General features: G+C 44.0%; 1 protein-coding gene across 1 annotated transcript in view; it reads left to right on the top strand.

Moving 5' to 3' along the window:
• The first annotated feature begins 14,056 nt into the window (after positions 1–14,056).
• The window catches only part of LOC141085485 (cathepsin D-like), a 62,341-nt gene continuing 59,672 nt past the window's right edge, over positions 14,057–16,725 (top strand). Inside the window, exon 1 of the mRNA XM_073570884.1 lies at positions 14,057–14,190. Coding sequence (XP_073426985.1) covers positions 14,117–14,190 — 74 coding nt within the window. The 5' untranslated portion in view covers positions 14,057–14,116. The remainder of the gene's footprint in view (positions 14,191–16,725) is intronic.

The following is a 16,725-nucleotide window of genomic DNA, read 5'->3' as shown; positions in this document are numbered from 1 at the left end:
CAGGTTGTGGATGGCTTTGTATGCTGGGGTATTGAACTGGATATTCTGGGCAATGGGGAGCCAGTGAAGGGTTTGACAGGGAGGAGAGGCCGGGGAATAGTGGGGGGATAGGTGGATTAGTCAGTCAGCAGAGTTTAGGATGGATTGGAGAGGTGCAATAGTGTTAGAAGGGAGGCCACAGAGCAGGAGGTTGCAGTAGTTGAGGCAGGAGATGAAGAGCACATGGACGAGTGTTTTTTGCAGCTTCTTGAGTAAGGAATGTGTGGACCTGGAAAATACTTTTGAGTTGGAGCAGGCAGGAAGTGGAAAAGGCTTGGATATGTGGTTTGAAGAAGAGATCAGAGTCAAGGGTTACCATGAGGCAGTGAGCTTGTGAGACTGCAGAGAGTAAGCAGCCTTGACTTTAGTGGTAGGTTTGTTGGGAGGTTGCTTGAGATGGGGTAAAGATGATGCGTTCTGTTTTGTCCATTTTATGTTTTAGAAATCGAGCAGAGAAGAAGGATGAAATAGCAGACAGACATTGTGGGATTCTGGAGGTGATATCGGGTCCAGAGAGGTAGATGTGTGTGTCATCAGCATTTAGGTGATACTTAAAGCCGTGGCACTCTATGAGCTGTCCTAGGCTGAAGGTGTAGGTGGAGAAGAGCATGAGTCCTAGAACTGAACCTTGGGGGACACTGAAGATGAGAAGGTGGTGTGTGAGTGGGAGATGCTGAATATTAGGTATGTTAGGTATGAGGAGATCCAAGATAGGGCCAAGTCTGTGATGCCAAAATATGAGAGGTTCTGTAGTAAGAGGGAATGGTCCACTGTGTCGAAGGCAGAGGATCGGTCCAGTAGGAGGAAGACAGAGTAGTGTCGCTTAGCTTTGTAGGAGTTATAGGCTAAAATTTTGCATTTGGGTAAAAGAGTCCTGCTTGCACATTATGTGCAGAATCTGTGCTTTTGTCCCTCCACACCAACGCGCATATCGTCCACACTTCTTCAGGGGGGCCCCCTGAAGAAGTGTGGATGAAACTCGCATCGGAGTGGAGGGACGCAAGTACGGACATCACACACAAAAGTAAGTTGAATCCTGCACATTTAACCTGCAATTCTAATTATCAGTGGAGTGGATTTTGATTCCTATACATATAGCCTCATTCATGATCATTTTGGTGGCTACTATCCATGATCTAAGTGGAGTCCCATTGCGAGGCTTTTTGCTCTTAGGCTACTTTCACACATCAGTTTTTTGCCGTCAGGCAGGATCCGGCTATTTTTAGAAAAAACGGATCCGGCATAAATTTTGGAGAACTGTAGAAACGGATCCGTTTTTTTGCTGGATCCGTCTAGCAGGTTATATCTGTTCCTGGGGGCTGGCCAATTGGATCTGAGCATGCGCAGACTTAAAAAAACGGATCCGGTGGCTGGATCCGTCTTTTTCTGGATCCGGCGCATTCCGGCGCCCATAGACTTTCATTGTAGCAAAAAGCTGGAAGCGCCGGATCCGGCGCTTCCGGCTTTTTCGCCGGAGACAAAAAACGTTACAGTAGCCGTTTTTTCCAGACGCCGGAATGAGACAAGTTGCCGGATCCGGCAAAAAACGGATGAAACGCAATGCCATCCGGCACGATCCGGCGCTAATGTAAGTCAATGGGGAAAAACTGGATCCGGCATTGCATTTTGCCGGATCCGGTTTTACAAAAAAAAGCCGGATCGCGCCTGAAGGCAAAAAACTGATGTGTGAAAGAGGCCTTAGTATATCCATATACTAATGGTTAGGATGCTGTCTGCCATTTTTGTTCCACTGAAGTACATGCACTTTTCATACTACAGAATACAGTTTGAGGCATTCCATATAGGCTGTATTAGACAGATGGCATTTTATACCAACTCATTTTTTTCTACACCTTATGGTTGGATATATTTATCTGTAAATTGCAGTATATAATTACTAGTAATGTGTGTTTAATGGTATCCCTAGCTACTTGCGTCCCACACATTGAAGGTATTTGTTTTATATTTATTTTTTCATTTTTGTTTGTGTTATTTCACTTGTATATTAATAAAAATTGCAATTGACTTTTATAAGATAATTCTCCTTTTTGTGCTTTTTCTGGTCACTTTTCTGTCAGTATTAGAGAATAATAGTGTCACAGACGGGATTTTCATGCTATCTTTCTAGCACATGGTACTTATGGATCACACGTTTTTTGATTAAAACTGTGTATTGCAGCAGCAAAAAGGCAAACACAGTTCTAGGATGTATTATGAGAAGCATAAAGTCTAGATCATGTGAAGTAATTGTAGTAAGGACCAGATTGGGGGGTGGTCCACTGCTTACCGCGCACAGACGACACAGAGACGAGACGAAGGCAGATTTTCGGGTACAACAGGTCCGAGTTTATTGGCCGTCCTCCTGACGACCGTAGCAATACACCGCAGCACCTTTACAGCTTTCCGTATTCAGGCCCGGGTACCTGCACCTTCCTTCTGTCGTAGTGACGTTCCTCGCGGCTCTTTCACTGGGGCTGCCCTAGGCCTATCTACGCTTCACCAGTCCGAGGCCTCGTCTATTCTGCGGTTCTTCATGTCGGGGCCACCCCCCTGACTTCTCTCCTCAGTCCCCTGGTTGAGCTCTCCACTGCTGTTCATTCTCCTTGACTCTCTCTTCTCCTCCTGAGCTCCTCCTGGGACTGGAAACCTCTGGAACCCTCTCCTGTCCTATTTATCTCCCTCCTCGGGAATTTCCCTCCTGGGTTCCTATCTTTCCGCCCCCCATGATTAAGCGTTTTCCTAGCTTTAAGCTGCTGTCAAGTCCTGTTCTCACGCTCCCCCCTGCCATCTTGTGGTCAAACCTAGGTACTGCACTCCTATTCCATTTTCCCCAGCTGTTTCCCTTCTACTATGACAAACGTCCATCTATAGTGCACCAACCATCCTTCCTCCCTACAGAAAAGTCCGTCTGTCAGGTCACCTTCCCTACATAATTATCCCCCTCTACTCCTCTTTTGTCAGGCCTCATCTGGAATACTGTGTCCAGTTTTGGGCACCACATTTTAAAAAAAGACCAACAAACTGGAGCAAGTTCAGAGAAGAGCGACCAAGAAGGTGAGCGGTCTGCAAAGCATGTCTTATGAGGAACGGTTACAGGATTTGGGAATGTTTAGCTTGCAAAAAAGAAGACTGAGGAGACTTAATAGCTGTCTACAAATATCTGAAGGGCTGTCACAGTGTAGAGAGATCATCATTATTCTCACTTGCACATGAAAACACTAGAAGCAATGTAATGAAACTGAAAGGGAGAAGATACAGATTAGATATTGGAAAAAAACTTTTTGACAGTGAGGGTGATCAATGAGTGGAACAGGCTGCCACGAGAGGTGGTGAGTTCTCCTTCAATAGAAGTCTTCAAACAGGCTGAACAGACATCAGTCTGAGATGGTTTAGTGAATCCTGCACTGAGCAGGGGGTTAGACACGATGACCCTGGAGGTCCCTTCCAACTCTAAGATTCTATGATATGTGTGATACCTGTCTGTTTAGGGGATTGGGGTGAGAAGAAAGCACCAGGTACCGTCCTCAAACAGTTATTTGAAGGATAGTGTTTTGAAGTAAAAAATACACAGCTGCAATGACCCAGCCAGACTCCATGGTTTCATCAGGTGTCAGCTGTATCTCCTTCCCCAAAATCTAATCTCCAAATCTCAGATCCAAAAGAAGCCAAAATATAAAATGTGCAGGAACGGGCAGGAAATACCCAGAGGATACTGAGTCACTTTTACATGAGTCATCTCATTGTTAGAATCATATATATGATTTATAGTATATGTGAAGCAGCTTGGCCTGTCAAGTCTCCATCAACTTGACTTGTAAAAAATAAAAAGAGAAATCTGAAAAGGCAGCAGATTACTGATCTTAATTGCAGCTTGTGCAGTTAGATGACTCCATTAGCTTTTCTGCAGAAACTATCAGAACACAATTATTAATTGGTTGTCTGATCAAGTGAATAGAGAACAAAAGATGGAGCTAAACAATTCATTTCCAGAAGCGGCAGCAAATCTAATGTTATCAAAAATGAAACAGGCTGACCTACGAGTCAAAGCACATACGGGCAAATTCCATGTAATTGCCGTTAATAGCTTTTCTCTTATTTTATACTTATTTCTGTCTCACTTACCGATTCTTTTACTATTATACTGAGTACCTTGTGTCTTTTGCCAACACGGATCAGTGCTGGATCCGAAAGAGATGACATTTCTCGAATGATACTAAGGAAGCAGGGTCTGATTGCCTACACTATATGCACAAGTATTTGGCAATTTGTATTATTGAACAACTACAGTGCTGGCATCATACGGATGTGAAACCTGGACGATAAAGAAACAAGACAGAAGAATTGACGACATCGAAATGTGGTGCTGGAGAAGGATGTTATCAATACCATGGATGGCAAGAAGAACAAACAAATCAATCTTGGAACAAATCAAGCCAGACATGTCACTGGAAGCAAGGATCACCAAGCTATGACTTGCCTACTTTGGACTCATCATACGAAGAGAGCAATCACTGGAGCATGACTCTTGATTCTGGATAATGGCAGAAACCTTCACTTTTTCTCCAACGCCAGCATCGAGGGTGTGGGGTACTGCTGTGGGCTAGAATTATTAAAGATGAGCTAGTTGGACCTTTTTGGGTTGAAGAAGGACTCAAACGCAAACTCCCAAACAAACTGCCACCTTTTAGAAGACACTTTCTTCAAGGAGTGGTCCAGGAAAAGTATGCATCTTTCAAGAAAACTATGACTTCTATGCTGGATAATGCTCCATCAGAGAATCAAAGTTTCCACTGCTCAGCTGCCAGTATAGGCCTTAAAGATGGAGGAAAAATGAAATGGTCCCTTCGTTACCGGACCTAAACTCTAGTGAGAACTTGTGGGTCCTTCTTAAATGGGAGATTTACAGTGAAGGAAACCAGTCACCTCTCTGAACAGTGTCTGAGACTGTGATTGGTACTGGCCAAAAACTTGTCAACAAATGAAGAAATGAGAGACTCAAGGGATTGAGCTTATGACCATTATTGAGAAAAAGGGGCGGCTATATTACTATATTGGTCACTGAAAATTTTTATGGAAATGTCAGAAATATTTTTGTACATTTTGTCGGTTGTTTTTTCTTCGCACTGATCAGAATAAACAGATGAGAAGGGAAATTTACGTTTTTAATTAAGTTGCACAATAATTTTGCACACATAGATATTCTCCTAAGGCTGCTTTCGCACATCCGTTTTTTTAAACCCGGCACGATGCGGCAAAAATTGTGAAAACCGGATCCGGAATTGGATCTGGTTTTTTCACATAGAATGTAATGATCGCCGCATCGTGCCGGATGGACATGCGGCGCCTCCGGGTTTTGCCGGATATGGCAAACATTCGCCGTCCGGCGTCTGCAAAAAACGTTGGCTGCAACTTTTTTTGCAGCGCCGGACCGACTTTTTCAACAGCGCATGCCCGGGCACTGTGAGTTTTAACCCCACAAGTGCCTGGGGCGAATCTCTCTCTCTCCCCCTCCCCTTCTCTCTCTCCCTCTCTCTCCATAAGCTTTATACCTTTCTTTGGCTGGCTCTCTCGTCCCCCGCTGTCTCTCTGGCTGCTCTCTCGCCCCCTGCTGTCTCTCTGGCTGCTCTCGTCCCCCGCTCTCTCTTTGGCTGCTCTCTCGTCCCCCGCTCTCTCTTTGGCTGCTCTCACGTCCCCCGCTGTCTCTCTGGCTGCTCTCTCGTCCCCCGCTGTCTCTTTGGCTGCTCTCTCGTCCCCCGCTGTCTCTCTGGCTGCTCTCTCGCCTCCCGATCTCTCTCCGGCTGGCTCTCTTGTCCCCTGGTGCTGAGGCTCCTTTAAATGTCCTCCAAGCCGCATCAGGCGCCGCATGTACATCCGGTGTAACCGCTGCAGGCCGCACGTCGCCGGACCCCTGACACCGGATGTCTGAAAGAGGCCTAAGACAAAACTGCATTTTTACGTTATTAAATATTCATGTTTTAGGTTTGTTAATTAATTTGACTACTGATTTATTAATTAGTTTATTTTTAACGGCCTTCGGCTCAATCAAGAGCCACGGTGACTTGATGGTTGGATATTCTGTAGGATGGTTGATCTTATGTAAGCCTAGATAGGTTCACCAGGGTCTTCTCTGCCATTATCTTGATAGTATCAAGCCATCGAGTTGCTGGACTTCCTCTTCACCTTGTTCCTTTTATTCCGGGACCATGAAGTCCTTCTCTGTAGTTTGACTCTGCAGTCATACTCACTTTTTTTGTGGGGAAGAAATAATGCTGCTTTTGTGTTATAGTTTCGTCTTTGGACTGTTTTAGCCAATTATTTCCCAAGGAGCAGAGGTAGGAGGTTGAGCCAAACACCTGTGGGTGGGGAGTCCTTGTGGAATTTGCAAACCATCATAAAATTTTGAAAACCATCATAAATGAAAACCATGTTGCATATATGAGCAGAGATTTTAGGCTACTTTTTAGACGCATCGCGGCAGAACTCCTGCTGGTCTAATGACCTTGATTTTATGTGACATTTGACAGGAAATCACATTTGCAGAATTGCTTGAAATTTTTACATTTCTTTTTCTGTGATTTAGGAATGGAAAAAATATATAAAGATATTGTATGTCACATACAGCTTTGAAAGAGGGTTGTCCACATATAGTTATTTGGTGACTTATCTACGGGATAGGTTATCAATAGCAGATCAGTAGGGGTATGACTCTTGGCTGTTTTGTAGTTTCTTTCAAAGAGTAGTGGCAGCTTGTGGGTAAAAAACTAAGAGTTGTTCTGCAGAACCCAGCAGATTCTCCACCTTTTTCATTCTGACAGTCCGTGGAAATTGGGCAGCACTCGGATGTCATACAAGTGCAATCTGTTTTTTTTCTTTACGGACCCGTTGACTTGCATTGTTGAGTGTGATCCGACCTTCGGATCAAAATCGGACACGTATCCAATATTTTCCGAAGACCATCCAGACCGAAGAAAAAACTCGGACATGTGAATGGCCCCATAGTTTATCAAAGGTACAAGTGTTATTCATGAAAAACAGGGATAGCAATCGTTTGTGAAAATTGGTCATCTGAATTAGGCCTACCAGTTCAAGCTAAATGGATGTGATTTCATGAAACAACAAAAATTCATGCCCAGTGTATGATTTAACCCCTTTCCAACATCAGGCATAATAGTACGCCGATGTCGGACTTCCTCCTTTTGATGTGTGCTCCGGCGGTGACATCTGCCCAGAATAGCTGCGGGTGGAATCGCGATCCACCTGCAGCTATTAACCAGTTAAATGCCACTGTCAAACGCTGACAGCGGCATTTAACATGTGCAATCGCACCGGAAATTCGCCCACAGGTGAACCCTGTCACGTGATCGCAGGTCACCGGTGGGTTGGCATCTCAACCAGAGGTCTCCTGGAGACCTCTATGGTTGTCAATGCCATATTGCTATGAGTGCCGCCTGGTGGTCGGCACTCATAGCGAGTCAGTAAATCTATTACATACAGGCGAGACTATTTAAGCATGCCAAAAGTAAAAAAAAAGTTTTTAAAAATATTAAAAAAATATAAAAGTTCAAATCACCCCCCTTCCACTCTATTCAAAATAAAGCAAAAAAAACAAAAAAAAAACCATACACATATTTGATATCGCTGCGTTCAGAATCGCCCGAACTATCGATAAAAAAATCGCTAAACGGCGCAGCAGCAAAATATTAAAAACGCCAGAATTACTTTTTTTGGTCGCCGCATCATTGCATTAAAATGTAATAACAGGCGATCAAAAGATAGTATCTACACCAAAATGGTATAATTAAAAATGTCAGTTCGGCTCGCAAAAAGTAAGCCCTCACCCAACCCAAGATCACGAAAAATGGATATGCTATGGGTATCGGAAAACGGCGCAATTTTTTTTTTTTTTTTTTTAACAACGTTTGGAATTTTTTTTCACCACCTATGAACTTGTAATGACTTAGAGAATCATAATGGCCGGTCAGTTTTAGCATTTAGTGAACCTAGTTAAAAAGCAAAGCAAAAAACAAGTGTGAGATTGCAATTTTTTTTTTGCAGTTTCACCGCACTTGGAATTTTTTTTCCTGTTTTCTATTACACAACATGGTAAAACCAATGGTGTCGTTCAAAAGTACAACTCTTCCCGCAAAAAACAAGCTCTTACATGAAGGAAAAATAAAAAGGTTATGGCTCTGAGAAGAAGGGAAGCAAAAAATGAAAACGCAAATACCCCCGGGGGGTTAAAGACACTTTTGAATGCTGGATTTTTTTTCTTGCCATGTTTTTTTTTCCCTATAGGCTTCTATGGAGAGCCTGAAAAATTTTATGTAAAAATTGCAAACTGCGTTTTTAATTGCAGAATATAAGCACAAAAGAATATAAGCACAAAAAAAATCATAAAAAATGCTGAGGCAAAAACATATTTAAAAATAAAGGTAAAACGCAATAAAAATACAATTCGCAATGTGTATTTTGGTGCAGAAAAAATACAGGTATGTCTACAGGGTTCAGGTTGGCTATGACTTTTCTAGCAAACTTCCCTGCAGGTTTGGAAGCCACAGCATATACAGCTCTGGCAAAAATAAAGAGACCACCACATCAAAACCCTGTCATGGGCAGCCCATTCTCCAGACCCGAACCCCATTGCAAACCTCTGGAATGACTGTCCTCCAGGCCCTGGGTACCATACCCCTGTAAAAAAAAGAATAAAAAATAAAAAATCGGGGTATATTTACCTTCCGACATCCCGCGCTGCCTTCCCGGGCCCCAGCGTTCCCAGTAATGCCTTACGGCAAGGTCCTGTGATGACGTAGTCTCGCGTTACTCTAGCGGTCTCGTGAGATCACTATAGCAACGCGAGACCAACGTCATCACAGGTCTCGCAAGGCATCGCTGGAAACGGGAGCGTCGCTGAGGCTGCGCGGGACGTCGGAAGGTAAATATACCCCGATTTTTTATTTTAATTATCTTTTACATTCTTTCTTTTACTATTGATGCCGCATAGGCGGCCTCAAAAGTAAAAACCTGGTCACACTTGTCAAACACTATGTTTGACGAGTGTGACCAACCTGTCAATCACTTTCCAAGCGATGCTTCAAATGAATATCACACTCGAAAATTGTGGCAAAATCGCGAACATAATCGCGGTAAAGTCGAGCGGAAAAAACGCACGATTTCTGTGAAGGAGTCCGGTTTTCAGTGTCTGGATTTAAACGCAACGTGGGCACATAGCCTAAAAGAACAATTTACATTTTACTCAAAAATGTACTGTAAAGCAGCAGTGTTCACGCTGTGCAGTGATGAGGCAGTGACCCAAGCAAGTTCAAAACAAAACGTGTTTTAATGTCCAACAAAACTCACATGCTGCACAGCACGCTGTATCCTCCCGATCGCTCCCTCTCATGTCCTGATTCTGCACTGAAGCATTACAATGAAACATGCAATAAAAAGAGACAAAGATACTGACCAAAAAATGGGATCACCACTATCAAAACTGGACATGTAAGTTTTATTAGGTCACTCAGACAAAAAACAATATAAAAACATTTAAAAAGTCACAAAATGACAATTAAACCCTTGTGGGTTAATAATATAACCCTAACAGACTCCCCTCTCATCTGAGGTAATAATAGAAACTGACAAGTGGTCCATGTGATATCAAGCATATGGTACAATTACACAGATATTAGAAAACCCCAATTGGGGCACTATCAAACAAAAGCTGCTAAGCTCGATATATATATGCAGTGCATTAATATATCAGCAATATCACAGTTGTTTATGAAGCATCGATAAATGCACTGTGGGACCGAAAACCATGAAAATACTTATGAAGCATCGATAAATGCACTGTGGGACCGAAAACCATGAAAATACTTATGAAGCATCGATAAATGCACTGTGGGACCGAAAACCATGAAAATACTTATGAAGCATCGATAAATGCACTGTGGGACCGAAAACCATGAAAATACAATGTGCTAAAGCATGCACCAGATGTCAAACCAACCCCCTAAATCAGAGAAGGACATGGTATGGAGGTAAAAAATGCAAAGACATATGTCCGTGCCCTGACAGCATACTATACCCAAACAAGGGGGAGCCTGGGCACGTCCACAGGCTCCCCCTTGTTTGGGTATAGTATGCTGCCACAGCACCTAGTGCATATTGTATGCACTTTTTGGAGGTTGTCCATTGGGCTCTGAATGTACAATTTCAGGGCACAGACATATGTCTTTGCATTTTTTACCTCCATACCATGTCCTTCTCTGATTTAGGGGGTTGGTTTGACATCTGGTGCATGCTTTAGCACATTGTATTTTCATGGTTTTCGGTCCCACAGTGCATTTATCAATGCTTCATAAACAACTGTGATATTGCTGATATATTAATGTACTGCATATATATATCGAGCTTAGCAGCTTTTGTTTGATAGTGCCCCAATTGGGGTTTTCTAATATCCGTGCAATTGTACCATATGCTTGATATCACATGGACCACTTGTCAGTTTCTATTATTACCTCAGATGAGAGGGGAGTCTGTTAGGGTTATATTATTAACCCACAAGGGTTTAATTGTCATTTTGTGACTTTTTAAATGTTTTTATATTGTTTTTTGTCTGAGTGACCTAATAAAACTTACATGTCCAGTTTTGATAGTGGTGATCCCATTTTTTGGTCAGTATCTTTTTCTCTTTTTATTGCATGATTTCTCCATACTGACTATTGGTGTATCCCTGATTTTTATTATTAGCGGTGCCCTCCTTACTCTTTGCTATCATTATAATGAAACACTTCAAAGTGCCCTGGATGAATTTGCACCTCCTATACATAGAACAACACGACACAGATGGCGACAACCCTGGCACACCCTGCAAACACGTTTCCTGCAGCGGTGCTCCAGGTGAGCCGAACGTCTGTGGAGAAAATCCAATCTACACGAAGATTTCATCCATTATAAGTTTATGCTTAGAACATACAACACTGCCCTTCACCTCTCCAAGCAAACCTATTTCAACACCCTCATCACCTCAGTATAATAACCCTAAACGTCTCTTTGACACTTTTCATTCCCAGCTCAACCCAAGAGTGCAGGCCCTAACCACGGAGCTTCGAGCTGACGATCTGGCCAATTACTTCAAAGAAAAAATTGACCATATCTGACAGGAATTTATCTCTCAATCCTCTCATACCATGCACTGTCCTCCCTCCCCCACTGCATCTAGCTCATTCTCTGATTTTGAACCAGTCACAGAAGAAGAAGTAAGCAGGCTCCTTGCATCTTCTCGCCCAACCACTTGCACCAGTGACCCATTTCTGTCACATCTCCTCCAGTCCCTTTCCCCTGCTGTCACCCCTCACCTAACTAAAATATTTAACCTCTCTCTTCTGGTATCTTTCCCTCCTCATTTAAGCATGCCATCATACATCTACAACTTAAAAAACCATCCCTCGACCAAAACTGAGCCGCTAACTATAGACCTGTCTCTAATCTTCCCTTCATCTCTAAAAAACTCCTGGAATGCCTTGTCCACTCCCGTCTGATCTGCTATCTCTCTGATAACTCTCTTCTCGACCCTCTCCAATCCGGTTTCTGCTCTTTACACTCTACTGAAACTGCCCTCACTAAAGTCTCTTATGATCTACTAACAGCTAAATCTAATGGTCACTACTCCATGCTAATTCTCTTGGATCTCTCTGCAGCACTCGACACTGTGGATCATCAGCTCCTCCTCACTATGCTCTACTCCATCGGCATCAAGGACACCGTTCTCTCCTGATTTTCCTCCTATCTCTCTGACCGCTCCTTTACTGTATCTTTTGCTGGTTCCTCCTCCTCTCATTTTCCCCTTACTGTTGGGGTTCCTCAAGGATCGGCTCTAGGCCCCCTCCTCTTCTCACTGTATACTGCCCCTATTGGTCAAACAATCAGTAGATTTGGTTTCCAGTACCATCTCTATGCTGATGACACCCAATTATACGCTTCTTCTCCTGACATCACGCCAGCCTTTTTAGAAAACACCAGCGATTGTCTAAACGCTGTGTCTAACATCATGTCCTCACTATATCTGAAACTAGACCTGTCAAAGACTGAACTCCTTGTGTTTCCTCCCTCTACTAATGTACCTATACCCAACATTGCCATTTCTGTGTGTGGCTCCACTATTACTCCCCAGCAACATGCCCGCTGTCTTGGGGTCATACTTGACTCCGAGCTTTCCTTTGCCCCTACATCCAATCACTGGCTCGCTCTTGTTATCTGCACCTCAAAAACATTTCTAGAATTCGACCTTTTCTTACTTTTGACTCTGCAAAAACGCTTACTGTTTCTCTTATTCATTCTCGCCTGAACTGTTGTAACTCTCTTCTAATTGGTCTATCTCTTACCAAACTCTCCCCTCTCAATCTGTCTTGAATGCTGCAGCCAGGATCATATTCCTCACCAATCGTTACACCAATGCTTCTACCTTGTGCCAGTCATTACACTGGCTACCAATACACTCCAGAATCCAGTACAAACTTATTACCCTCACCCACAAAGCTCTCCATGGCTCAGCACCACCCTACATCTCCTCCCCTGTTTCAGTTTACCACCCTACCTATGCCCTCCATTCTGCTGATGACCTGAGGTCAGCATCCTCAATAATCAGAACCTCAAACTCCCGTCTCCAAGACTATACACGTGCTGCGTCAATTCTTTGGAATGCACTTCCCAGGTCAATACGATTAGTCCCCAATCCCCACAATTTTAAGCGTGCCCTGAAAACACATTTATTCAGACTGGTCTACCGCCTCAACACATTAACCTAACTATCTCTGTGTGGCACAGTCAAAAGTTTTACCATAACTAGATTCCCCGTATCATGTTCCCACATGCTTTATGCATCCATTAGCCCTCTGTGTCTGTACTGTTACACACTTAACATTATGGTTGGTCCAAGCAATCAGGGCAATTGTTACTACCCATCTTTCATGTCTACCTTTTTCCTCATAGATTGTAGGCTTGCGAGCAGGGCCCTCATTCCTCTTGGTATCTGTTATGATCTATGTGATTATTGTTATGCTGTAATGTCTATCATCTGTACAAGTCCCCTCTGAAATGTAAAGTGTTGCGGAATATGTCGGCGCTATAGAAATAAAATGTATTATTATTGTTATTAGTATAAAGAGACAGTCCGGGCTAGTTGCCGTGAGCGACCTCTCTGCGTGTATGCAGGGGGTGCCAGACCCTTTGGCTCCGCTTGGCCCTGTGTTGCCTCGCACAGGGAGTGCTCTGCAGGCCAACTGCTCTGTCTGCTTGCCAGAGCAAAACTGAAGCACCCAAACTCTTCCTGCAGGGTTTTTTTTCCTTCACTCCAATCTGTGGTCATAGGCCACTTATAAGATCTGGGCTGGAGGAAATGGACCAGACCCCACTACCTTCCTGCTGTCCGTTTCAAAAATAAATGCCCATACCGGGTTTTCCTGAACAAGTTCCTTGGTCAAAATAACTTGACCAGGTTCAAGCTTACTTTTATTCTGCCTTGTGACTCACAGGCACGCTGCTGTGACCACAAGGCACTCCAGCGGAATTAACACGCTTCTGAGCACATCCTGGGGGACACATAGCGACCCTCACATATGACTCCGGTCACTGCCTCACAATACCTATAAAGAGAAAAATCAGACAAACTGAACATTTGAAAGTGGTCTCTTAATTTTTGCCAGAGGTGTATAAGCCATGCGGACGTACCCTTATAGACGAGCCCTTCTACACCCCTCAATTTTTAGTTACCTCTTTTGTGATTATTATACATAAATTACAAAACTTTTTGCAAAAAAAAAAAAAACTCTGGCAGCTGTAATCGTGTTGAAGGGTTAATTGGAAACGAGCGGCTTCCCTTCCACTGTTGAGCTCGTTGACCGTCAGCAGCTTCATCTCGTGATTAGTCATGTGCACTTGTTAGACAATTATCATCCAAATGCCAGGAATGACAAATTCAAGGACCAATTGTGTGACGCCCAGAGAAGTGCGTTTTAATCTGACTGCTCACCGGTATGCAGAAAAACTGAGCAAGCGCTCTGCCCTGACCAGAGGCACCATGAGAAGCACAATGAAGATTCAGAGACTTTTTCTGCTTTTCTTTTTCTCGTGGAGCACAAAAGCAATGATTCGGTAAGTGCAGATACTATGAATATCGCTGAGCTCAGTGCGCTACTTGGCTTTAGCCCATCATTGGTGAAACCGCTTAGCCAAAGAGCAAAAATCTATAAGATATGGCTAAGTGGGTAACCCCTAGACGTCCATCAAACTCAATCCATGGACACACTGACACAGGTCTCCAGACCTGAACTTATCAGCCTCATATATCCCTATGAGGTGGACAACAGTACAAGGACTGTGTTTCACGGACATCTGAATATGCCCTTTTAGCATTTTTCCATTTTTCCTTTTGCGTTGGTTTTTGGTTTTCTTTGGTGTGTCCCCCCTACGTTTTGTCCCTGAGTGTTGGTCCTTTTTTATGATGCCCCTTTTATGGCAGATATTCAGTAAGCACCTGTATGTGGCAGCAATGTATAACCCTGCCAATTTGCAGGAGGAATATCATGGTGTAAAGGCATAAGTTGAAGCTTATAGGGTCCAATGCAGAATTTCCACAGGGCCCCCAAACATTAAAGGTCTTTTCATGAGTCAATGGGACCTTTTGCAACTCCCGAAGCTCTGGGGTGTGAACACAACCTTTACACCCTCTCTAGTTACGCTTGGCACCATGCAGGACCTGATGCTGAACTACAGAAGTGTTGCAGCACTAAACACTGCACTATGAAATTTCTAGAGAGTCACTGACCATAAGGACAAAATTAGGAGACTGTGCACAGAGCCATAAGGACCTGCTGTGCAGATAGACTACAACTGCCGAATGAAGGAGTCATCACTAGATTTGTGTGGCAAGAGGGTATACTTGCCCAGGAGCAAACTGAGCAGTGGACAAAACAGTTAGCTGTCCTGAAACCTACTACAAGGTCTATCGGTCACATGTTTCCCCTATATTATAATTCGCTTTTCCTTGAGATCATATAAATTGATGGTATTGGTGCAATATTCCTTGCATCACTTTTTAGGGTTCATGCACACTCTTGTCTCCACTCTTTTGTATTATGGACTCATAGCCACATGTACCGCCATAAAGTGCCTTGTCTAGCATTTTTTTCTAGGTTGTAGTATATTACACTTTTTTTTAATTTTCCATGAACCCATTGGAGATATGGATGCTCATTATAGCCCCATATCCTCCATTTTCAGACCTCCTGATATGTAGTTCGCAGTCTAATCCAAGATTCAGATTTTCTCTTATAGGAGTGTTTCTCCCAGTAATGTAGTCTAGATGTGAGCTGTCTGTGTCTCTCCCAGTAATATTGGCTGGATATGAGCTGTGTGTGTTTCCCAGTGAGATGTGTGTGTAGGGAAGGTGACCTGACGGACGGACTTGTCAGTATAGAGAAGGAATGGTTTGCACAGGTCAGATAGTTGTCAGTTACTACAGTGGGGAAACAGCTAGGAAAGAGTAGTGGACGTGCAGTACCTGGGTTGACCATTAGAGGGCAGGGAGGAGTGTGAGCAAAGGACATGACATCAGATTAGGGCTTAGGAAACCGTAGGTCATGGGGGGCGGAGTCACAGGGAACCAGGAAAGGTATAAATACTGAGGGAGGGTTCCAGAAAGTTCCAGTCCCCAGGGGGAGCTCAGGTGACAGGAGGACTACGACAGTTTGTGCACTCTGAGGAGAACTGAACCAGGGGGACTGAGGAGAGAGAACGTCAGGGGGGTGGTCCTGACAGGAAAGTACCGCAGAAGAGACGAGACACCGGGTGTGGGACACCGTATTTGACACGACGCCTGACCAGTAAAATTGCTGTTGGTTTACGGGCCTAAGGCGGCCACAGTGACGGACCTGTCAGGAGCGTCAAACAGTGAAGAAGGGACGGTATGTGCATGTACGTCCCTAGTGTGAAGGTACGGTGTGTAAACAGGCCCTAGAAACGGAGGGCCGTGAGGTGAAGAGAAGTGCGGTGTACTGCAGAGGCCGTCAGGCGGACGGCGAGTGGAATAAACTTGGACCTGTTGCACCCAGAACCTGCCTCCATCTTGTCTCTGTTTTGTCTCTGCGCGGTAAGAGAGGGACCACCCCCCAGCTCGGCCCACCGACCCTACATGTGTGTGCTCTATGTTTGTCTCCCAGTAATATAGGCTGGATGTGAGCTCTGTGTTTGTCTCCCAGTAATATAGGATGCATGTGAGGTCTGTGTGTCTTTCCCAAAAATATTGGCTGGATATGAGCTGTGTGTGTTTCCCAGTGAGATGTGTGTGAGGTCTGTGTGTGTCTCACAGTAATAAAGGTGGGATGTGAGATCTGTATATCTCCCAGTAATATAGGCTGGATGTAAGCTCTGTGTCTCTCCCAGTAATATAGGCTGAATGTGAGGTCTGTGTCTCTCCCATTAATATAGGTTGGATGTGAGCTCTGTGTGTCTCTCCCAGTAATATAAGCTGGTTGTGAGGTCTTCGTGTCTCTCCCAGTAATATAGGCTGGCTGTAAGCTCTGTGTCTCTCTCAGTAATATAGGCTGAATGTGAGGTCTGTGTCTCTCCCATTAATATAGAATGGATGTGAGCTCTGTGAGTCTCTCCAAGTAATATAGGCTGGATGTG

The sequence above is a fragment of the Dendrobates tinctorius genome, unplaced genomic scaffold (assembly GCF_039654945.1).
Source record: "Dendrobates tinctorius isolate UK_male_01 unplaced genomic scaffold, ASM3965494v1 ptg000028l, whole genome shotgun sequence".
NCBI lineage: Eukaryota > Metazoa > Chordata > Amphibia > Anura > Dendrobatidae > Dendrobates > Dendrobates tinctorius.
Note: the sequence above shows the minus strand (reverse complement) of the source record. Positions and strands in the feature narration are given on the sequence as shown.